The 24,174-nt window shown below is 41.2% G+C and overlaps 1 protein-coding gene across 1 annotated transcript in view; it reads right to left on the bottom strand.

The window, feature by feature from the left end:
- The window catches only part of STK32C (serine/threonine kinase 32C), a 300,972-nt gene that overhangs the window by 136,313 nt on the left and 140,485 nt on the right, over positions 1-24,174 (bottom strand). The window contains exon 2 of the mRNA XM_006136628.5: positions 4,115-4,170. Coding sequence (XP_006136690.1) covers positions 4,115-4,170 — 56 coding nt within the window. The remainder of the gene's footprint in view (positions 1-4,114; positions 4,171-24,174) is intronic.

Below are 24,174 nucleotides of genomic sequence, written 5' to 3'. Positions count from 1 at the left end.
GACATCCCAGTGCAGCAGTGAACCTGCAATGGTATCATATATATAGTAGCCCAATGTCTGTGACTCTGTAACACTGAAATGCTGGCTGTTCCCTCTGGGTGGCGCTGTTGCCTCCCGCCGTGGCACTCGGCTGACTTCTGCACCACTCAGACGGGCCACCACGGTGCAAGCGACCGTTTGGGCTCCACGGTCCCCTGAGTGAGAGGCAGGAGGGGGAGAAGAGCTGAGAGAGACAGAGGGGGAGGCAGTAGGAGGAGGAGAGAGAGAGAAAGAGAGAGAGAGAGAGAGAGACCGGAGGCTCAGGAGAGAAGACCGATGTGGAGGAAAGACCTGAAAATCCCATCTTATGACGGGCTAATTGGCTAGTTCAGTAATAATAGGTGTTTGTATGCTGTACTTTTTCCTTGATACCAACTTGTTGTTGTAATTATTGTTGTTATAATTATTATTATATTGTTTTACTGTAACACCTAAGAAGCCCAGTCATGGATCAGTACCTCACTATGGCGACCAAACACAGCACAAAAAGACAGCCTGTGCCCCGAAGAGCTTACAATCTAGGAAAAACAGAGGGTTGTGACAGAAATAGGATGTATGTGATCAAGATAAATTTATGTCACATTCTGTGGACATTAAGGCCAACATACATTACAGACTTACTGAACCTGACCTTGGCATGACTGCTATGCTAGGGCCTTCTAGAGAGGGCACAGTAAAGCCAATTACATCAGCTCTTTGATGCTTTTCCATCAGGGAATACTTTTTGCTCTCACAAAAGCAAACTGAATTTGAAAGCTAAGGACCCAATGCATCATTTACCATGGCAGCAGGCTCTGATGATAAGCTGTTCACAGCCTCCAGAATCAGGAAATTGCTCTACAAGGAGAAATATCTGTTAGCAACATTACTTGATGTTCTCTTCAGGGGCAGAACTGAAGACACTGCCAGAACCTATGGATTTAAATCACTGAGCATATTATAGGCTACAAGGCAGACATTTTGTTCTGCCTCATTCTCTACACAAGTTAACAGGATAGAGTCATCAGAGGACGTTTGTAATACCTTTTATGGTGAAAGCATGTATAAGTATTTCAGCTCCTCCCTATCTCTGATCTTTGGTAACAAATTGAGGGGCTACATGCCTAAATTTTGCACTTGCTACTAATACACATGCTAAGTGAAACCTAAATGTTAAATCTACCTATTTAGTAATGCAGCCTAAATGCAACTTCAAATGACAGAATGTTGTTCAAGAAATTTCAGACCTTTATAGCCCAAGTAAATTGTTGGCCCCTCCTTTCACACTAAAAATATAAATCTCTTTGTCTCACTCATTTTGCCTTGCTGGAAATTCTATTGTCACTATGTCTGCAGGAGTATGGCTACACTGCCACCCTAGTTCGAACTAGCTTTTGCTCCCAGGCTGTAGAATTCTCTTCCTCGGGATATTCGCATGGCGCCAACGCTAGCGTTGTTTTGGTGTCAGGCTAATGCCACCCTTATTACTCATGTTTTTATTAATGTTTGAGTCTGTATGAGTGTGTTCCTCCTCTCTATATGTTTTTAGCTGGTTATGTCCCTATGAGGTCTTGTATTTTAAATTCTCATATTTTAAATTTTTATATATATTTGTATTTTTTTGTTTGTTCTTGTAAGCCACCTTGAATATTTTAAATAGAAAGGCGGGGTAAAAATATTTAAATAAATAAATAAGCAGCAGTCACAATATTTTAGCTTTATAACGACTCCGAACTACAGAGGAATTTATCTTAATGTTGTACAAATCGATGGGCAGTTCCTCAACTGGTATAAGTTGTCATTGGTCCTTTGTCTTCAAAGGACTTATGACAACTTACACCAGAAGGGGTCTTCCCACTAAAGTTTTTATTCATCTACCAATGTTTGTAGCACCATCTTAGAAACTTGACATTTTGCCTCTTCCCACTTATTCTTTTTTGCTTGAAACTTTAATTATTTTTAATCTATGGCAGTTTTCATTTCAGAACAACCTCCTCTATGGCTTACATAGTAGTTCACTATGATGAAATATTGTTACTAGCCCCCATCCCATGTGGACTCACAATGAATCCAGGAGTTCATGTGAGTGGATCCGATCCTTATTATGCCAGAATGATGGGCTTGGTAGCTCTCATGGTTGGTCAATGGCCCATTTCAGTGCATCCGCAGAGGAAGCAAAAGACAATGGTTTTGTTTTAATGTCTCCCAAGAACAGATGCTTTGTTTCGTTGGGTTGATATAACTTTTGTAAATGTATTGCAAGTTGTGCCTTGTGTCATCAAAGCAAATGTTAGGGGGTTTTTCATTCTCAATTGTTTTCTCTGGCTTTTCACTCTGTAGATTTTAACTATTTTAACATATAGTTTTAAAAATCTGTATGAAAACCATGGCCATATTAGAAAAAATGATACCCACAGTGTATCAGGGAGAGAATTCCTAACTTTGCCTCTGCAGAGTTCGATCGCATTACTGAAGCTTAACGAGGACAGAGCTTGGTATACACAGACGATTATACATATAATATTTGTTCTGTATTATTGAGCTCAGATACCATAGTAATGGGAGGGCTACAAATAATGGAAGAACAACAATTACACAGCAGGTTTCATTTTAGGTGCCATATTTTGATACCTTTATTCACACTTCATAGAACTTAATTCTACAAATAGTCCAGTGAGGTCAATGGAGATATTCATGGAGTAAAGTGCTAACCCAAATAAGACAGTCAGAATCTGACCCTCTGTATTTGATGCATAAAAAAAGCAGAACAGCTTCCTTGCCAGTGTTCTGGTTGTTTCCTACGATATTCTTAGAAGTAGGTGAAGTTGGTGACACACGTTTTGCAGTATTCTTTGCTCATCTATTATATGCATTGCAACAACTTCAACATTTTACATTTTGCAAAATTTCAAAGACCCATTTCTCTGCCCTCATCCCCAAGACAGCAGCTGGTGAAATTCACCTTTGGCACAAAGCTTCACACTTGCAAGCTGTCATGTAGTGGTGCTACGGCAGCCATATTTGGCAGGTTTTTTCAAAGTGTTAAAATTACTGCTATTACTGCTACTCTTTTTCCTAATTGTGAGAAGCTGCAGTTGATCAGAGGAGATCTCAGAGGGCAGATGCCTTTAGGACAAAGTCAATTAAATACAATGTAGACAGCAGAAGAAATATGAAATTGTGACACTGCAACTAGCTCCTGTAACATCAAAGATAGAGGGTGGATGCCCTTAATGCAACGACACATATATGATGAATTTCATAAATGTGGTGAAAAATAAATTGTGCAGAACATAAATGTCAAAGAAAGAACAGTGGCCTAAGCTCATATCAATGAAATTCAGTCAACACCACAAATGTAATAACTGTCCAGGAAAGAAGGGACATACTCACACATTATTTTATAATTAATTTATCTGTCTATTTATTCTATCTATATTGGTAACAAAGATATATAAATTAGGAAACAAAGTAAGCATCAAATACTAGTTCTGTTCTGATTTTTAAACTTGCTCCATACATATTATTATTATTATTATTATTATTTGCAAAATAATAAACAAATGATTTCCTTAAGTACAACTAATTGTTCAGAGAAATAGAGGCCAAATAGCTTCTGAGAACCCTCCTGATCACATGACAGCTCAGCCAGTTAAGAAACCAGATCCAGTATCACATGACTTATCATAGAACTGTAGGGCTGGAAGGTACCTTGAGAAGTCATCTCCATTCTCCTGTATTGAGGCAGGACCAAGTATACCTAGATTATTATGACTACCACAACCAACAAATCCAACTTGGAAACAAAATATATAATACATATATTTGCCAATTCAGTTATTCTAGTAATTAAAAAATTAATTGCGTGAAATATGAAACTTAACATCCCAAAATTCCACAAGTTTACAAATGAGCCAATGTCAATGAAATATTTCCTGAATAAAAATGTGCACACCTCTACTTACCACCCAGTACATAAGAAAAAAAATCACTTTCAGGATTATTTTTCTTGATACAATAAATAGTTTGTGCATAATTTGTTTTTAGATACAATTCACCTTACAGTATTCATGATTAAATTCAACTTCTAACTTACCTTGCCAAAGCTTCCCTTCCCAATTGCTCGGAGTATCTGGAAGTGGTCAAAATTCACTAGAAAGTAAAAACAAAAGAGTTTTAGTTTCTCAGTTCTGGATATTTTCCTAACAATGTCTTAAAAAAACTGAAAAAAGAAAAAAAAAGATGAGATGAGTGATTTATAAAAGTACACTTCACCAACTGGAGAAGTTGTTGCCAAAAGATCAGTATTTCCAGAAGATTTTTGTTTAAAGAAAGATTTTTTGTTTAAAGAAAACCAGTGGGTTGGGCCCTTTATATCAGCTTTAAACTTGAGTGCTTTAGGGACTCAATCTTCCTTATCCTGCTTATACCCAGAATCTTCTAGTTTCTGACTCCTGAAATTCCTTTCACTTCTGGTTCCTGCATGCCTCATATAGTGTATCTACAAAAATAAAAGGACACACAGGTAGGACCCCACATCTAGGAACCCACTCTGATACTTTTATAGGGTACGTCTACATAGCAGTGATATTTTGGAATAACACAGCAATTATTTTGAAATAATGTTGAAATGGAGGACTTCTTACTTCAACTCCTGTAACCCTGATTTCATCAGGAGTAAGGGAAGTCAGTGTGTTCTTCCTTCAACTTCCTGTTGTGCAGACAGTGCCAAAAGCTGAGTTAAGCTATTTCAACTTCAGCTTCGCAACTGATGTAGCTGAAGTGGCGTATCTTAATTTGACTTTTGCCCTGAAGCATAGATGTGCCCATAATTAGCAATACCTCATTCCATACAGAGCTGATTTCAATTAAACTACCTGTGAAGCATGGCTATGTCGACACTGCCGCTTTTTATTGGAAAAAGGTGCACAAATTGCACTCTGCCCATCTACTCTGGGCCAAATTTCGGAAAAACCTCTTCTTTTGGAGAAGCCCTTCTTCCTTGTGGCACGAGGAAGACAGGGCTTCTGAAAGAGCACATCTGCTCTTCTGCAAAATATGTCAGAATAGCAGACGCGTTCCCTGGACACGGCAGAGTTTTTCCGGGTTACCTCCAGTCTCCCAGAAAAAACCCATAGTCTAGACATAGCCTATGTTGGTATCACAGAACATTTGAACCCTAGTGGCTTTGACTGGCTTCCAAAGAGTCCTTTACCAAGTCTTCTTTCTCACCTGACATTGTTTGACTTTCATCCACAAATTGCACAGAAAATGCTTTCTAGTATAGTTGCCAGTGTGTTTAATTTTTAAAACATTCTAAATATATAGTGAGATTTTTTTAAAAAAACCCAAACAACTATTACTCAGTTGGTTTGAGGATAATGATGCCCACAGAGTATGAGAACAGTCATTTATAGATATGTATAGAAATATATAAATAAGAGTTGAGTAAGTTGCATACCACTATTAAACTGAAAAAGAAAAAACACAAAAATGTAACCTATTACAAAAAGCAGAGTGAATGAGTGTGCGTGTGTGTGTGTCAAGGTGTGTATAGAAGGAGGCCTCAGGGACACAACACAAACAAGTCTCACTGCTAAAAATATCATGCACATGAAGAGCTTACTATTGAGCATGCCTGCTCTGCATACAGTTTGGCTATTACCAGTGCTATCAAGAAGTCAAGACTTTAAGGATGGGCCATTGACTTTTATTCCCTGGATTTTTGTAACTATCTGTACTTTACCTGATAGTGATTTGAGACATAATGAAAAGTAAGGGGGAGAGATGAGAGTGTTAGTCTAATACTTTAATTAAGTGCAATATTGCTATGTCAACAACCATACAATTGTACAATGAAAGGTGCTATGTAGCCCTTCTGTCTGCATAGGTAGTAAAATAACCCCTAGTACTCTGAGTACCTTGATGATATTAATAAATATATAATTGATTATGATGATAATGATGGTCTCCTCAATTTTGAGTACATTTTTGACAATCATAGTTTTGTACAAATGGGTCTTTCTTGACTCCGTAGACTGGACCAGGAAGAGCAACATTACCCCACTGACAATGGAGTCATTTTGCCTTTTTGTGTTGACTGAGCTGCATATTGTTTCTGTGCTTAGAGTTGTGTTTCCTCTGTTGCATGCAATTTTTTTCAAGCTGTGGGTGCCCACCCTCAGGGCATGGTGCCATGCAATACAATTAACTACCAGTTGTTCAAAGGTTGAATCAGAAATGCTCATTTTAGATTGTGTTTCAGAACGCCTTTGAAGCATTTCAATTGACCTCCACACTTAGAATGTTTAGAGCATAATTCAGAATATCAGAGGTGTATTGATAGATGGGTCTCCAGCATTTGAATTATCTGGTTTGTCCATCTCAAGTGGGCAGAGATCAAATGAGCTTCAGTGCTGAGCAAACCAGCTTTTACCAGGACTGCAGTGTTGGAAATGTGGTCCTGTCCATTTGATGTGCAGAAATCAGCGTAGGTATTGCAAGCGGAGCTTCTCATGTTTTTTAATATGTAATTGAAAACAGTTCCATGTTTCACATTGTTAGAGCAATATCCCAAGGACATCATAGACTTTGTTTTTTGTCTGTACACAGATTCCATGTTACTTCCAGAGTCAGTGATAGAAGCAACTGTGCATGGTGCTGGCTTTTTAATTTTTTTTCAAGATATTGGTAAGGTTGTTTTCATTTAGCCAGTGATGGGGGCAAACTCCTGAGGCACCACAGCAAAGCAGTTTGCAAGATCTTGCAGTGATGCCTCAGATTGCACCACCAAGACATAATCATCAGCACAGAGCAGTTCCTGGATGAATGTTACTATCACCTTGGTGTTTGCACACAGACAGGAAAGACTGATGAGCCTAACAGCACAGAAGTGTATAAAGACACCATTTGAAACATCACAAAGGGTTTTCTCTAGCATCACAGAAAAGACAAGACAAAATGATGAGATGCAAGGCACCTCCCTGCTTCACCCTATTCATGACTGGAAATGTTACATCACCATCAGCAATAACTCTTCCAGCCGATGCCTACATTGAATTGCCAAACTATGTTCATATGTTTTTGTGGACATCCAGATTCAGTCAGTAATTTCCAAAGGGCAATTCAGCTGACTATATCAAATGCCTTAGGGTATGTCTACACTGCAAAGTTAATTCGAAATAACAGCTGTTGTTTCGAATTAACTTTAATAGCGTTTATACATGCAAACTGTTATTTCAAAATTAATTCGAAATAGCAGAACACTTAATTCAAATTTCATAAACCTCATTCTATGAGGAGTAACGCCAAATTCGAAATAACTATTTCGAATTAAGTGCTGTGTAGACACTAAATTCGAAATAGGGGGCCTCCAGCCCTTCCCAGGGAGCCCTGGTGGCCACTCTGGGCACAACCAGGAAAACTTACTCTCCTCTCCCCCAGCTCCAGAGCCATTAAAGGGGTAGACCCTGGCCACAGTGCCTGTGCCAGCTCCAAGCCTGCCAGCCCAGAGCCAGCAGTGGCCACCGTGGCCCCTGACCAACACATCTATTTTTTCACATGCAGACAAATATATTGAGAAAAACACAAGATTAGATTAAAGTGAGAATGTTTTAAACACATTACATTTGTTTACTTGGCTCTTAAACTACAGGAGATTTCATGATTTGGGGAGTTCCCAGGAAGTTTTACTCTAGGAGTAAAGTGTGAGAAACAATGTGTGCATTGTTACATAAAAGCAGTCTCTCTCTCACTCACTCGCTCGGTCTCTCTCTCTTTTTGTTTGTATCCATGACTACACATGAGCTAAAAAGCCCATTCTAGTCCATAATCAAGATATATAACTTTAAATATGCATATCAACAATATATTCTCTTGAAATAATCTGTAAAGAAATGTGGAATTTAATAAATTAAATATGGTCTCCATAGGGGCAGATATAGGGGAGGGCGAGCAGGGCGGCCGTCCCGGGCCCTGCGCTTCAAAAAGCCCCGCGCATACGCGTGGCGCCACCGCGCATGTGCCGTGTCAAAGGGGGGGCCCCGCGAAATTGTGCTGCCCTGGGCCTCGCAAAATCCTCATCTGCTCCTGGGTCTCCATTAACTTCAGATACACATGAAGTTATGAGTGGCTGCTTATTTTTCTTCAATTCCACCAACTTATTTTAAAAAGAGACAGGCAACTGAGATTCCAATAAGACAAAAGCAAGTCTCAACATTTTTTTAAAATGCACTTTTTTGTGCACAATACACAGTACTTCTAAAAATGACAACATATTTCTACAGAATATGTGATTATCTCTGAAATAGAAATCCTAAACTTGCCTACTACAATTATATATATGCTCTAGAGATTTCTTTTTTTTTTTTTTTTTTTTTGCAACTGACAAGAGAAAGCTGTCTTTCACTAACCACTCGAATATCTTATTATTTTTGGATGATTTGTACTAGCCTGAGTCATGCATAAATGCTAGTGAAGAATACCATGACACATACTCCCAACAAGCAAGGATATGACAGCTGTTGCCTATTCACAGGACCATACTCACCCACTAGCTTGACTTCAGTGTGGCATAGTTTTGACAGTCACAATCTATAAGTACAATAATGGTTTGGCTTGAGGTTTCGGTGAAGGAACCTACAGGGGGTGGAGGAGGAACCAGAAAACTCTTCTATAAATTATAAATAAAATGGAATGTAGCAAAAATGACGTAATGACATTCATTTGTTAATAAAATTGCCATCATGTTTGATTGAAAGGCTCCAAGGGGTACTGTGCTAGATCCTTATGAAACCAGTAAGTTAGGGTACATCTATACCAGCCCTTTAGATTGATCTAGGGAGGCTAATGAAGGCAACTGAAATTGCAAATCAAGCCCGGGATTTAAATATCCCGCGCTTGATTTGCATGTTCCGGCCGGTCGCCATTTTAGAAATTGACTAGCCCAAAGTAACTGCCCACGTCTAAACGCGGCAGTGAAACGGGATTCCAATTTAAACCCCTAACTTGAATCATCTGGTATTCCTCCTGCAATGAGGTTTACCAGCTAATTTGAATTAGGGGCTTTAAATTGGAATCCCGTTTCACTGTCGCGTGTAGATGCGGGCAGTTACTTCGGGCTAGTCAATTTCTAAAATGGCAACCGGCCGGGAACATACAAATCAAGCCCAGGATATTTAAATCCTGGGCTTGATTTGTAATTTTGGTCACCTTCATTAGCCTCCCTAGATTGATCTAGGTGGCTAGTGTAGACGTACCCTTACTTACTGCTACTATCTTTCTGAAAGCTCATTTTCAGTATGCCCCTTTCAGAGAGGGGATGGTGGTGGGGAATTGCTGGACAGAAAGCAAACACTTTTGTCAGGAAAGACAAATATCCTCCCCTGAGATTATTCCTGGCATCAAACAACAAACTGATTTAAAACTGAGGATAACATGCAACAATTTTTTTGGTTCACATTATTTGCTTTAAATTTCAAGGAATGAATGAAAAGTAGGACAGCAGTTTTTATGCTATTGTAAAGCTTCATTAAAACTCACACTTTGCAGTCCATCTGACAAATTTATGTTCTCCCCTCACCCCAACAAAAATGTAACAGTAAATGCTGCAGGGAGCTCTCTATTAACTAAGATTTCCTTGTTTTTATAAAATGGCCTACTATATATTATCAAGTACAGTGAATTAAAAGCTTTAATTTGTCAGTAGCTAAAATACATTTTATACCATTTCTCCTATTTTGCACATAATTTTTGTGGAGAATTATTATACTTCAAATTACCCTGTGTGCTTTTTTTAGTCCCAATGCCAGAAATTTCAGAACTGTGTTTCTCCATAATTTTAATTTCTGTTTTATTCTACAGTTATTCCATACAACAGATAAATATGTGGCAAGAGAAAAATAAAACATTGCTATGGTTGTCCTATTAATGAGTATGATCTGGAGGTTTCACTGGGAGCATAATGGGTCTCAAGTGGCTAGATAAAAATGTGTCTGAATCCTGATTCCAACCCCCACATTCTTGGGAAAAGTTCTATCCCATATCTGGGTCTGGATGCTGTAGGCAGTTCTTGTCTGGGTCAATCTATGGCACCTGTCTACTACTTGAATCACAGGTTAATGAGGAGTTCAATTAGAAGATTGGGCCTCAAACACATGTAGTCCCTTCCCAAGGCTACATCAAGACTGAAGGCTTCTTACGGAAGAAGCTTTTCCCGAAGAGATCTTCCAAAAAAACTTCTGAAAGAAAACCTCCACTCTGCCAAAGTGCATCAAAAAAGTGATCTGCTTTTTCAAAAGATAGCATCCACACTGAATGGACGCTCTCTCGCATGTAACCTGTGATTACTATGGACCAAGTGGCCACCAGGGTACCCTTGCTTATTCCTCTTTCCTCTTCTTGTGAAAGAACTCCCTCTTCCCCATCCACACGCACCTTTTTCCAAAAGAGTTCTTTCAGAAAAAGGCTTCTTCCTCATAGAAAGAGGTTTATCAATGTTGGAAAAACACCTTTGTTCTTTCGATTTTTTTCCCAAAAGAATGCGATTGCAGTGTGGACGTAACTGGAATTTTTCAGAAAAACAGCTGTTTTTCAAAAAAAAAAAAAAAACCCGTAGTGTAGAAATTGCCCCAGTGTTCTGGTAAAATGAGTGCGTTGCACACATTAGAATGGGGTCAGTCTGCTTTCCCTGATGGTAAGGAAGGGGAAAGGGCTAGGGCTTCTCTGCTTCTCCCTGAGTTCAGTAACTGTGGCCATGACTGGTCTTGGAGCAAAATGCACAAAGACACAAAGAATAGCTTAATGCATTTACCAACTCATTTGTGCACTTGCCCAATGGCCGGTTAAAATCTATTACAATTAGGAATGTAAAATCCTGTTTAATCAGTTAACCACTAGGTTTAACCAGATAACCAATTGAGCAGGATCCTGGGCAGGGGCCCACTCCAACCTGGCTGATGCAGCCCATAGCCTGTGTGTCTGCCACTCCCCAGCCCTGCGTTGGGCTGCCAGCTCGCTCCCAAGCCACATGGGCTGGAAACCGACAGCCCCATGGCTGAAGCAGCCCTCCATCCACAGCAGGCCGCAGGCAGGACCTTCTCCCAGGCACTGATTAACTGTTATGGTGATGCTTAGAGGGTAACCAGTTAATCAGTTAAGAGTTCACATCCCTAATTACAATGGGCTGAGTCTTCCTACTATCTCCAAAGGTCTTAGAATTTGGAAACATTCAGGCTTGGCTCAGATCCAAACTCGGCAGCTTTCACCCCCCACATAATTAGAATGTGACTACTCTTTTATGACGCAATGTCCAGTGAACTCCATCTGAAAGGCTGTGGAAAGAGGGAAAGGGAATGGGCAATAAAACTTAGGTCTTAAATATGGATTCATTTTTGTTACTGTTTTGGTGTATCTTAATATATTTTGTAGGTAATGAGTCATTCACAAAGCAGTTTAAATGGTACTTAAAATGTCTAACAATGTTTGATACTTTATCAAACCAATTATGCTATCTGGGAAGATAAGAGACAATACATTTTGCTTCACTCACAAATAAAACAATTAAAACATATCTTGCTGTAAAAATCTTAGTGTGCGCCAACAGCTGTCAATGCTCAAATCACGTGTGAAAGTGTTTGCATGAATAAAGCTGCACACATACACATGGAAGCCAGGGTGAGAGTCACTTGGAAATTTGTCTCAAAGTATCCCATTCCAAGATTCATACTGTCAAATTAAAAACTATATTGAAAAATAAAACAACACCGTTTGTTATCTATGTTACAAAGAACAGTAATGAAAATTAAAAATGGCAGAATTTTAAAGATATTTCATACTTTTGGCTGTTTATATTATTATTATATTATGTGCATTTCTCAGCTTAGACAATGAAAATAAGCTTGTGGGACTCATTTTTATTGTATAGAGAAGTTCCCTGTCAATATCATGTTCTGTTCTACTTTGCTAGCACAAAACTGCAGTGATTGGGCTGTAAATAACATAGGGTGAGGTTCATCATTGTTCATAAAATGACTCATTCCTGCTGTATTAAGGAAAATAATGGGAACAATCTATTGATTTTAGTTTTTGTAAAAAAACTTGTCTTTATAAAATCCAAATGTTGAACCAAATTTGACATGACAGTGCCTCTTTAAAACTGTATTATGCCTAAATTCCTATTTGGATAATTGCACTTAGCCTGGGGTACTTATAATAAACATCCAACAGTTGTAATTAGATACAATATTTTTGACATATGCTACTATAATGCCAAGAGGCGGAATCAAACCTGGGACCTCAGCAGTTTAGTTCATGAGTCTCTACTGCGTGGGGTAAAAGGCAGCTGGCCCTTAGCTAAGGTTATAGAGCAGACTCATTATTCTCTCTGTAAGTGATTTCCATGTCACTAGGTGGAACAGTGAACCATACCCAGTAGGTGCATGGTTTATATCCTTTCCCTGGCTGAGGAAGCACATCCTGAGCTGCAAAGACATCCTAGTTGAAATCCCAGACAAGCCCCCATGAGGATAAATCCCTGTAATATTATCATTCTTATATAACTTTGTATTAAGATCTTGTCCTTTTAGATATATCTTCGTTAAGTGTTCTTATAGAATCTCTGTAACATTTCTCCTATAACTTTCTATTAAGAGAAACTTTCCTTTTTATATATATAGATCTTGTAAGAAAAAATGTCTTTTGAGCTCTCCTGTTTCCTTGATTGTCCTGTTGAAATGAATGAGGTGTGAATGGAGAATGAAAGGTGAGCCCCTCAAGCAGCAGTTGCCAGGGTGGAGAAGGTCTGGGAGCCAGATCCAAGACAATACCTGTAAAGTGAGCTCATTAAGAAGATTGGATATACAGATGCCTTGGGAGCAGGGGTGGATATAGGGCAGGGCGAACGGGGCAGCCGCCCCGGGCCCCGCGCTTCAAAATGCCCCGCGCATGCGCCGTGGCGCCACCACGCATGCACATGGCGTCACTGCGTATGCGCCGTAGCAAAGGGGGGGGGGGCGCGAAATTATGCTGCCCGGGGCCCCGCAAAACGGTCATCTGCCCCTGCTTGGGAGTCAAACAGCAAGTGCCTGCCCTTGGAAAAACTCTCTTTGAAGCAACATTAAGAAAGGCAAGATGATGACTAATTGGCTGCATGAGGGATAAATATGAGGCATCTTGCAGAGGGATCCCGGGTTTTCGTCTTGTCAACATGGGAGCATCAATCGGGATCAGCAGAAGCCCAGCTCAACCCATCTTCCATTTAACTCACCTGGCCAGTGCAGTTAGGGGGAGCAACTTTTGGTAACAAGACGGAGTGTGCTTGTGTGTGTTTGAGAGTGCATGAGTGTAATGTATCATATGCATATGATAAGTATTGATTGATTTATGTATGTTCAAAAAATGTGGCATGTTGCCTTATCCCCCTGCTGTTTCTTTAAACACTACACCCACTTGTAACAGAATAAAACCTGGGACCCCTGGAGCACTCAAATATTAGGGTATTATTGTTTTATAATGGAAAATTTGTCTCATCAGCATGACACAATCAAAGTTCCTTTTTTACAGAGACAATTCTGTACCTGAGTAAACCAAAGCAAATTAATAGCTCTGTTCAACCTAGAATTATATTATATTAATGTTTTTTAATATGGTAAGAAATCATTGGTGTAATAAATCTAACATAATTATTGGTATGGAAACATTACTACATGCATACAGTAGACGTGCTGTCACAAAATGTAAACAGTTTCTATTAACTGATAGAAAATTTATAGCTACAACTCAGAAGTGATTACTCATTTCTACCCAGGTCTAAAAAAGTGGTCTATTCTCCAAAGCTTTGACCCATGCCAGTGGAAGAACACAGATAAAGGAAGACCAAGAATGATGGAGGATGGCAAGTAGAAGAACTTACGGACAGAGATATGGGAATGAAATGAGAAGAGTCATGAAATAACTCAGGGCATGTCTACATTACCCTCCTAGTTCGAACTAGGAGGGTAATGTAGGCATACCGCACTTGCAAATGAAGCCCAGGATTTGAATTTCCCGGGCTTCATTTGCATAAGCGGGGAGCCGCCATTTTTAAAACCCCGCTGGTTCGAACCCCGTGCAGCGCGGCTACACGGGGCACGAACTAGCTAGTTCGAACTAGGCTTCCTAGTTTGAACTACCGTTACTCCTCATTTCACGAGGAGTAACGGTAGTTTGAACTAGGAAGCCTAGTTCGAACTACCTAGTTCGTGCCCCGTGTAGCCGCGCTGCATGGGGTTCGAACCAGCGGGGTTTTAAAAATGGCGGCTCCCCGCTTATGCAAATGAAGCCCGGGAAATTCAAATCCCGGGCTTCATTTGCAAGTGCGGTATGCCTACATTACCCCGCTAGTTCGAACTAGCGGGGTAGTGTAGACATACCCTCCGGGACAACAGGGAAAGACAAGGACAGTTGCACCTGAGACATTGAGACAAGTCAGGAGACTGAAAAGGGTTTGTGCAGGGATGTCGGGAGAAATGGAGAATTGGCAGTGGACGTGTACAGAGAGACTGGAGGAAAATGTGCACTTCCATGGAAGGAGAGAGAGACATTAAAGTGCTGCAGAAATGTTACAAGAAAAAGCAGTAGGCCCACTAAAAACTATTCGAAGACTCAGGGAGTGGCTACAAAAGAATCGGGAAAGTTTGTTAGTGACCAGAGTATAACAAAGACGAATTCCAAAGGAAAGAGCCTAGAAGGACAGAAAGATCAAGGGAAAACCTTGCAGGAAAGGAGAGTGACACATGTCTAAAACAGAAGAGGCAGAAAACACCTTAAGGCTAGAAAACACCCCCGTTTGCCTGGCTCCAGTGCCTGACGCTCAGGGCTCTCCCTCCAGCATTGGGAAGCCAGTGCTGGCACTCCAGCCCCTACCACTGCCTCCCCATGGATTGGCCTTTGATTTTTCTGTGGGTCAGCAACCCCTGACCCAAAAGGGGTTCCTTGCCCCTGCCTTAAATTGTGGAGATGAGATTGGAGTGGACCTGAAAGTGACAAGAAGGGTTTTGGAAGCACCCAGCAAAGAAAGGAGACTGCAGAGGAACAATGTCTAGAGAGTCTGCTGTATAAATAATAACATACTCTCTAATTACTAGATTCTTCTGTTCTCCTTTCTTCTTCTCTGGAAACTGCCTAATATACGGCCTTCATTTTTGTGTAACTGGGTGGCTCCATACTGTGAAAGGATCATCCTGCTTTCTTGAGTTTCACTTCCCTTTTGTTTCTACTTAAAAAAAAAGTTTTAGAAATGCATGTTGTATTTTAGTCCCCAGTTAGGGTTACCAGGTGTCTGGTATTGAGCCAGACAGTCTGGTATTTTCGCCTCCTATCTGGTAAAAAAAATTCAGAAAATACCAGACACCTAAAATGTCTGGTATTTTCTGATTTTTCCTAGCCAGGAGGCAAAAATCCCAGGTGCTTACCGGGTTCCTCAGGGCAGCTGTCCGGCCTGGCGCAGGAAGGCAAGATGGCAGGTGGCCGCCGGCAGCCTGTTAGAGGCAAAAAGCCTCAAAAGCACTCCTTAAAGGGTTTATTTATTTGTTTGCTTAACAACTCTTGGGGTGTCTTTTTTTTTTTTTGGTTCGGTATTTTTTCAGAAACCATCTGGCAACCCTATCCCCAGTAACTAATGCTGTTCTGGTATGCCCATTTCATTTACAGAGAAGATTAGCTGGGTGAGACTAATGGAAATTCACTGTAGTCTGACTGGCAACTTGAATGAGTATTAACTGCCCAGGAATTCAGGGAATGCTGATAGATAATACAAAAAATCAAAGGTATAATATGAACCACTTTAAACACTAAGGAATCAAACATGCCATTAAAAAACAGCTGTGAATTCATCTTAGAAGGAATAAGATATTGGTCTTAGGATAGAATAATGTTTGCATTGGCTCATAACCATTCCTAACTAGTGCATGTCTGTTAAAATTACCTGTATTTTCAGTGAATGAACATTGGATCACTATTAGATTAGATGAAAAGAACAAATATCTGTTCTACGTAAGTTCTGCATTCTACGTAAGTTTTGGCAAGTGCCATTTATGTGAGAAAATTTAAACTAATTCATGTTAGCATCCCAAAGAGGCAAATTACCTATTCATTAGTAACTCAATTAAGCTGCCAATAGGTGCATTAAACGAAAAGTCAAAATTACACAATGTAAGCATCTTTTTTCATGTTTGTCTATAACCAAATAATGTGACTCATGTTGTCTTGTAACTTTCACAGCAATCACAAGAAGATATCACACAAGAAGCTGAAAGTGGCTGATGTTCACTGAAAAGCACAAGGATTTTGGTTATAGCCAGTCAAACCTTAGCTAAGTGTGATAATGGCCAAGTAGTGACTAGCAGCTAGGATTTACTCATGACAAGTACATTGGGGTAGTCAGAATGAAAAATACTCACCAATGCTACTTGAGGGGAGTTAAATGACTGAATGAAGGTCAAAGGTCAGCATTCAGAACATTTTGGATTTTTAATATTCTTAAATGCGATACTAAATTTTGTTTAGAAGGGTTTTGGGTCCTGCTAAACTATATATTTTACATCAGTGCCACTTTCTGACTTGTCTTTATATTTGCTTGGAAAATTTTCCTATATTTACTACAGTAGATGGATAAATCATTCCAAGGATCAATTTCCTGAATGATTAGCCATTAGAGTTAAACAGACACAGTTTGGTGTTTCAGCCTCCCCTAAATCATAGGTAAGGAGAAAAGAAAAGATTCCCTGTTCCCTGAAGAAGGTGGATAATCTCACACCAAGCGACAGTCATGCAGCAGTCACAGCGGAGACATGATGGCACTTCCCAAGGAAAGGGGGGGACCGAAATCAGTTCTAAAGGTAGCTATCAACTTAGATGTGAGTAAATAGTCAATAAATAGTTAACAGAAGTTAATACATGTAACCTTGGTTTCCAGATTATATAGTTAGTACAGGTTGGACCTCCTTGGTCCAGCATCCTTGAGACCTGACTGGTCCCCAACTAGGGAGTTTACCGGACCAGGAAGGTCAAGGGTCCTCTCTTGGCTGTGGGGGTCCCCGGATCCTGGCTTCCCTCCTCGCTGCTGCCCCATGCTGAGGCTTCCAGGGTCACTCTCCTGAGTCTGGGATCCCCTTCCCAGCCACCACTGGCTCCGCTCTCTCTGGGGATCCCCCCAAGCAGCAGCTGGCTCTGCTCCTGTCAGGGTTCACGGCTGGGGATTGCCTCCGCAGCCATTGTCTCAGCTGTCACCTGGGTCCCCGGACCAGATTGAGGATTCCTCCCAGCCTGCCCAGTACTGGACTCTCCACACTCTGCAGGACCAATCCCTGCTGGCCTTCTCAGGGACTCTCAGCAAGCTTGTGCTCCTCACTTCTGGGGCTCTCTTGTCCAGCAACTTCTATGGTCCTTCCTCATGAACCATGGATGTTGCCAGACTAGAGAGCGCAGAATTTTGGAGGTTCAACCTCCAGTATTAATCCCTTTCTGAAGGCTTTTGATTGGTCTTAGACAGGTTCTTGATTTAAAACTATGGAATTTGGGGACTTTCTATCATATTACATGAAAGGATCTCCTCCACAGTACAATTAGTACAAAAAATTGTCTTGGAGATATTTCTAGCCTGGCATCATACTCCGATGAAGATGTGATGGCATGTAAATATTATTTGGTTATATTTCTATGGCTTGTACCTAGAGTGTTATTTACTCTGTTGCGCACAACTCAATGAATGTATTTTGCTTTATTTTAAATGCACTATTATAAATCTACACATGGAGATTACTATTCTTGATAATAATTGTTATAGTAAAGCAAATAATAATGTTTTATGTTAGAATTTCAATGTTAAAATGCAATATTGGCAGAATGTGGTTTATACTTTATAAAAGGCTCCATAATTGTGACTAATGTCTCACAATCACAGAATACTAGAACTGTAAGAGATCTCAAGAGATCATCAAGTCCAGTCCCCTGCCCTTGTGGCAGGACCAGCCACAATCTAGATCATCCCTGATAGATGTCTTGTCTAACCTGCTCTTAAATATCCGCAGTGATGGAGATTTCACAACCTCCCTAGGCATTTTATTTCAGTATTTAACCACCCTGACAGGTAGGAAGTTTTTCCTAATGTCCAACATAAACCTCCCTTGCTGCAATTTAAGCCCATTGCTTCTTGTCCTATCATCAGAGGCCAAGGAGAACATTTTTTCTCCCTCCTCCTTGTAACACCCTTTAGATACCTGAAAACCGCTATCGTGTCCTCTCTCAGTCTTCTCTTTTCTAAACTAAACAAGCCAAATTCCTTCAGCCTTGCCTCATAGCTCATATTTTCTAGACTTTTAATCATTTTTGTTGCTCTTCTCTGGACCTTCTCCTATTTCTCCACATCTTTCTTGAAATGTGGTGCCCAGAAGTGGACACAATACTCCAACTGAGAGCTAATCAACACAGAGTAGAGCAGAAGAATGACTTCTCATGTCATGCTCACAACATTCCTGATTTTAAGTAGGAATAAGGGATCTTCCGGAAAAGGCTTTATTTTCCGAAAGATACCTGTCTAGACTGGCGCTTTTCTCCGGCAAAGCCCCGAGCTGAAAAAAAGCAGCAGCCATGTTCATGCAAATGCCGCAGGGAAAATTTAAATCCCCGGGGCATTTGCAATTCCGACTGGTCTCATTAGCATCCCTTTTCCGGAAAAGGGTGCCAATGTAGACACAGCCTATAGGTCTGAAATTAATTGTTCCTTCCTAAGTGGAGTACTTTGCATGTGTCCTGATTAATTTCATCCTATTTACCTCAGAGCATTTCTCCAGATCATTTTGCATTATGACCCTATTCTCCAAAGCACTTACATCCCCTCCCAGCTTTTTATCACCTGCAAACGTAATAAGCATACTCTCTATGCCATTATCTAAATCGTTGGTGAAGATATTGAACAGAACCAGTCCCAAAACAGACCCCTGCGGAACTCCACTAGTTACACCCTTCCAATATGACTGTGAACCATTAATAACTAATCTCTCTGACAATGATTATCCAGTCAGCTATACACCCACCTTATAGCAGCCCTAGCTACGGTTTATTTACCTTATTTATTGATAAGAAGATGATGCCTTCTAGGTCTACCACGTCCACCGTTTCTTCCTTATCCACAAGATTTGTTATCCTATCATGGAAAGCTATCAGATTGGTTTGACATGAATCAAACCAATCAAACAAATCCATGCTGGCTGTTACCTATCACCTTATTATCTTCCAGATGTTTGCAGATTAATTCTTTAATTGTTTGCTCCATTATCTTCTGGCAAAGAAGTTAAATTGACTGGTCTGTAGTTTCCAGGTTGTTCTCATTTCCCTTTTTATAGATGGACATTATATAAGAGAGTTACTCAGCCTGTACAGTAACAGGGGTTCTTCAAGATGTGTGTCCCTGTGGGTGCTCCCCTCTGGATGACTACAAAGCAGTAGTCAAATCGCAGAGGTGGGTTTGGAGCCCTGCCACTGTCACTGAGGAGAACACCACTTGTCCAACAGACATAGATGATGCGATGGAAGAGGTAAGCATGCAGTGTTTTGCAAATGTGTGGTCAGATGACCAGGTGGGTGCCTTGCAAATGCCCTTTAGAGGCACATTTTTGAGGAAAGTGGGCATGGAGGCCATGGCCCAAGTTGAGTGAGCGGTGATAGTGTCTGGTGGTTGTTTGTTGTGGATGGTGTAACGTGTGGATATATGATGAGATCCACATGGAAATCCTCTGGGAGGAGACCACTTGGAATATTTGACAAAGGATAGGAAGGATAGGAAGAGTCTGGACAATTTTCTCCGTGATTTTGTTCGATATATGTAGAATGTGAGTGCTCTGTGGACATGTAGCTTGGAGAAGTACACAGGTAAGTGTATGGGTTCATTAATACAAAAGGGAGAAGGGACCCTTGGGAAGAATTTTTTTTTTTTTTTGTGAAAAAGGGGCAAAGGAGCAGAGCTATGTCTGCCACTGAGGATGGTAGAGAAGGAACTGAGGGGGACCACACTATAAGTGTGCTCAACAGACACCAACAGCATGAGGAGGCGCCAGGGTACATGTACAGTGCGGCACTGCTAGTAAAATCTCCGGTTATCGGTGCAAGGACACACCAGCACCTAAAGAGGAGCACCAACGGGGATATGACTCGAAGAAGAATTGCCCTTTTCCAGTCTTATGGAATCTTTCCCAATTTCCATGACTTTTCAAAGATGATAGAGTAGGTATCTGAGCCTTTAGCTATCAGCTGCTTGAGTATTCTAGGATGCATTTAATCAGGCCCTTGTGACTTGACGACAACTTTTCTAAGTAATTTTTAACTTGTTCTTTTTTTTATTTTAACTTCTAAACTTATTCCATTTCCACTAGCATTCACTATGTTAGGCATCCCATCACCACCAAACTTCTTGATGAAAACTGAAACAAATAAGTCATTAAACACCTCAGCCACTTCCAAGTTTCCCTATTACTGTTTCTACTGTGCTTGTGCTTGTTTCTGGGGGACGGTGACCAAAACCCTGAGGGGAGTGGGAAAGTCGAACACCAGGAAGAAATGCAAAGAGGAACGAGCAAGAAAGGAGGACCCTTGATTCAAGTGGAGAAGATAGGGCAATCAACTCATTATCTGAGGTGTTTCTACACTAATGCAAGAAGCCTGGGCAACAAACAGGAAGAACTGGAGGCCTTGGCCCAGTCCAAGAAATATGATTTAATTGGGATAACAGAGACTTGGTAGGATGACTCGCATGACTGGAGCGCTGTCATAGAAGGGTATAGACTGTTCAGGAAGAACAGGCAGGGGAGAAAAGGAGGAAGAGTTGCACTGTATGTAAGAGAGCACTATGATTGCTCAGAACTCCAGTATATAGAGGGAGAAAAACCTATTGAGAGTCTATGGGTTAAGTTTAGAGGTGCAAACAACTGCAGTGATGTTGTGGTTGATGTCTACTACAGGCCACTGAATAAGGTGGATGAGGTAGATGAGGCTTTCTTCGGACAACTGAGAGAAGCTTCCAGATTGCAGGCCCTAGTTCTCGCAGGGCACTTTAATCACTCTGACATCTGTTGGGAAACCAATATGGCAAGACACAGGCAATCCAGGAAGTTTTTGGAGAATGTTGCGGATAACTTCTTGGTACAAGTGCTGAAGGATCCAACCAGGGGCCGTGCACAGCTTGACCTTCTGCTCACAAAGAGGGAGAAACTAATAGGGGAAATAGAGGTGGGTGACAACTTCTGAAACAGTGATCATGAGATGGTAGATTTCAGGATCCTGACCAAAGGAAGAAAAGAGAGTAGTAAAATACACATCTTGGACTTCAGAAAAGCAGATTTTGACTCCCTCAGAGACCTTATGGGCAGAATCCCCTGGGATGCTAACATGAAAGGGAAAGGAGTCCAGGACAGCTGGCAATATTTTAAAGAAGCCTTATTGAAGGCACAGAAAGAAACCATCCCGATGCGTAGCAAGAGAGGCAAACATGGTAGGAGACCGGATTGGCTTACAGGGGAAATCCTTGGTGAACTTAAGCACAAAAAGGAAGCTTACAAAAAGTGGAAACTTGGACAAATGACCAGGGTGGGGTATAAATGTATAGCTCGAGAATGACGGGGGGTTATCAGGAAGGTGAAAGCGCAATTGGAATTGAAGGATGTGAAGGATAACAAGAAAGGTTTCTACAGGCATATTAACAAGAAGAAGGTGATCAGAGAAGGTGTGGGACCCCTACTGGATGAAGGAGGTAACCTAGTGACAGATGATGAGGGGGAAAGCTGAAGTACTCAATGCTTTCTTTGCCTCTGTCTTCATGGACAAGGTTGGCTCCCGGACTAATGCGCTAAGTGACGCAAGATGGGATGAAGATGGACAGCCCTTGGTACGTAAAGAACAGGTTAGGAACAGGTTAGAAAAGCTAAACGTACACAAATCCATGGGTCCAGACTTAATGCATCTGAGGGTACTGAGGAAGTTGGCAAATGTCATTGAGGAGCCTTTGGCCATTATCTTTGAAAAGTCGTGGAGATGGGGAGAGATCCCGGATGATTGGAAAAAGGCAAATGTAGTGCCCATCTTCAAAAATGGGAAGAAGGACGATCCAGGGAACTATAGGTCAGTCAGTCTTACCTCGGTTTCTGGAAAAATCATTGAAGGGATCCCTAAGGAATCAATTTTGAGGCACTTGGAAGAGAAGAAAGTGATCAGGAATAGTCAGCATGGATTCACAAAGAGCAAGTAGTGCCTGACCAATCTGATTAGCTTCTATGATGAGGTAACTGGCTCTGTGGACATGGGAAAGTCAGTGGATGTGATATACCTTGACTTTAGCAAGGCTTTTGATACGGTCTCCCACAATATTCTTGCCAGCAGGTTAAGGGAATGTGGATTGGATAAATGGACGATAAGATAGATAGAAAGATGGCTAGAAGGCCAGGCCCAGCGGGTAGTGATCAACGGCTCGATGTCAGGATGGCGGTCGGTTTCTAGTGGAGTGCCCTAAGTTCTAGGACCGGTTTTGTTCAACATCTTTATTAATGACCTGGATGAGGGGATGGATTGCACCCTCAGCAAGTTTGCAGATGACACAAAACTAGGGGGAGAGGTAGATACGCTTGAGGGCAGAGATAGGGTCCAGAGTGACTTAGACAAATTGGAGGATTGGGCCACAAGAAATCTGATGAGGTTTAACAAGGACAGAAAAATCCCAAGCGTTGTTACAGGCTGGGGACCAACCAGCTAAGTAGTAGTTCTGCAGAAACGGACCTGGGGGTTACAGTGGCTGAGAAGCTGGATATGAGTCAACAGTGTGCTCTTGTAGCCAAGAAGGCTAATGGCATATTAGGTTGCATTAAGAGGAGCATTGCCAGCAGATCCAGAGATGTGATTATTCCCCTTTATTCAGCTCTGGTGAGGTCACATCTGGAGTATTGTGTCCCGTTCTGGGCCCCCCACTACAAAAAGGATGTGGACGTATTAGAGAGGGTACAGCGGAGGGCAATCAAAATGATTAGGGGGCTGGAGCATATGACCTATGAGGAGAGGCTGAAGGAGCTGGGTCTGTTTAGTCTGCAGAAGTAAAGAATGAGGAGGGATTTGATAGCAGCCTTCAACTTCCTGAAGAGAACTTCCAAAGAGGATGGAGAAAGGCTGTTCTTAATAGTGACAAATGGCAGAACAAGGAGCAATGGTCTCAAGTTGTGGTGGGAGAGGTCCAGGTTGGATATTAGGAAAAACTATTTCACTAGGGGTATGTCTACACTACAAAGTTAATTTGAACTATCAGACGTTAGTTCGAATTAACTTTGATAGGCGCTACATTAGCAAACCGCTAGTTCGAACTTAATTCGAATTAGCGGAGCGCTTAATTCAAACGAGGTAAACATCATTCCATGAGTACTAACGCCTAGTTCGAATTAACTAGTTCGAATTAAGGGCTGTGTAGCTCCTTAATTCGAACTAGTGGGAGGCTAGCCCTCCCCAGCTTTCCCTGGTGGCCACTACTTCAAAGGAATAAGACCCTCCGGAAAAGGGCGCTTTTTCTGGAGGATCGGGGCCAGTCTAGACGCTCTTTTCCGGCTTTTTTAAAAGCCGGAAAAAAGCGGCGGACATTTTTATTTAAATGCCGCGGGGGATATTTAAATCCCCCGCGGATTTCCCTATGACGACTGCTGAAATTTACATGCCCCTTCCGGAAAAGGGGCCAGTGTAGACGTAGCCAATGAGTTTCCTAAATACTTGTTAGAATTCATCCTTTCTTGTTGGCAGACAAGTGCCTCTGAATTGCCTGGGTTTCATTCCTCAGCTGTTCATATATTCTTTCCTGGCACATGCAATAATAAAACAGCTCTAAAAATACTTCAGATAGGATGGGGAGAAGTTAAAAGTAAAATAGACTATCTTTCAGTTCCTCCTACCTATGGTCAACAAACATGAGGATAGAAATAGATTAACACAATGTGAGAGCAGCCTTGAATTCTGCAGTGGTTATTTGATATAAATAAGAGGCACCCAGCATGAACATCTATGAACCCGGGTCACAAATCCCGTCTGCTGACTCACATCCTCACTTCATGACTGGTCCACCAAAAGAAGAACACTGCAATTGTACTGAGAAGGAACAGA

This window comes from Pelodiscus sinensis, chromosome 8, assembly GCF_052426305.1.
Source record: "Pelodiscus sinensis isolate ZL-2025 chromosome 8, ASM5242630v1, whole genome shotgun sequence".
Lineage (NCBI taxonomy): Eukaryota > Metazoa > Chordata > Testudines > Trionychidae > Pelodiscus > Pelodiscus sinensis.
Note: the sequence above shows the minus strand (reverse complement) of the source record. Positions and strands in the feature narration are given on the sequence as shown.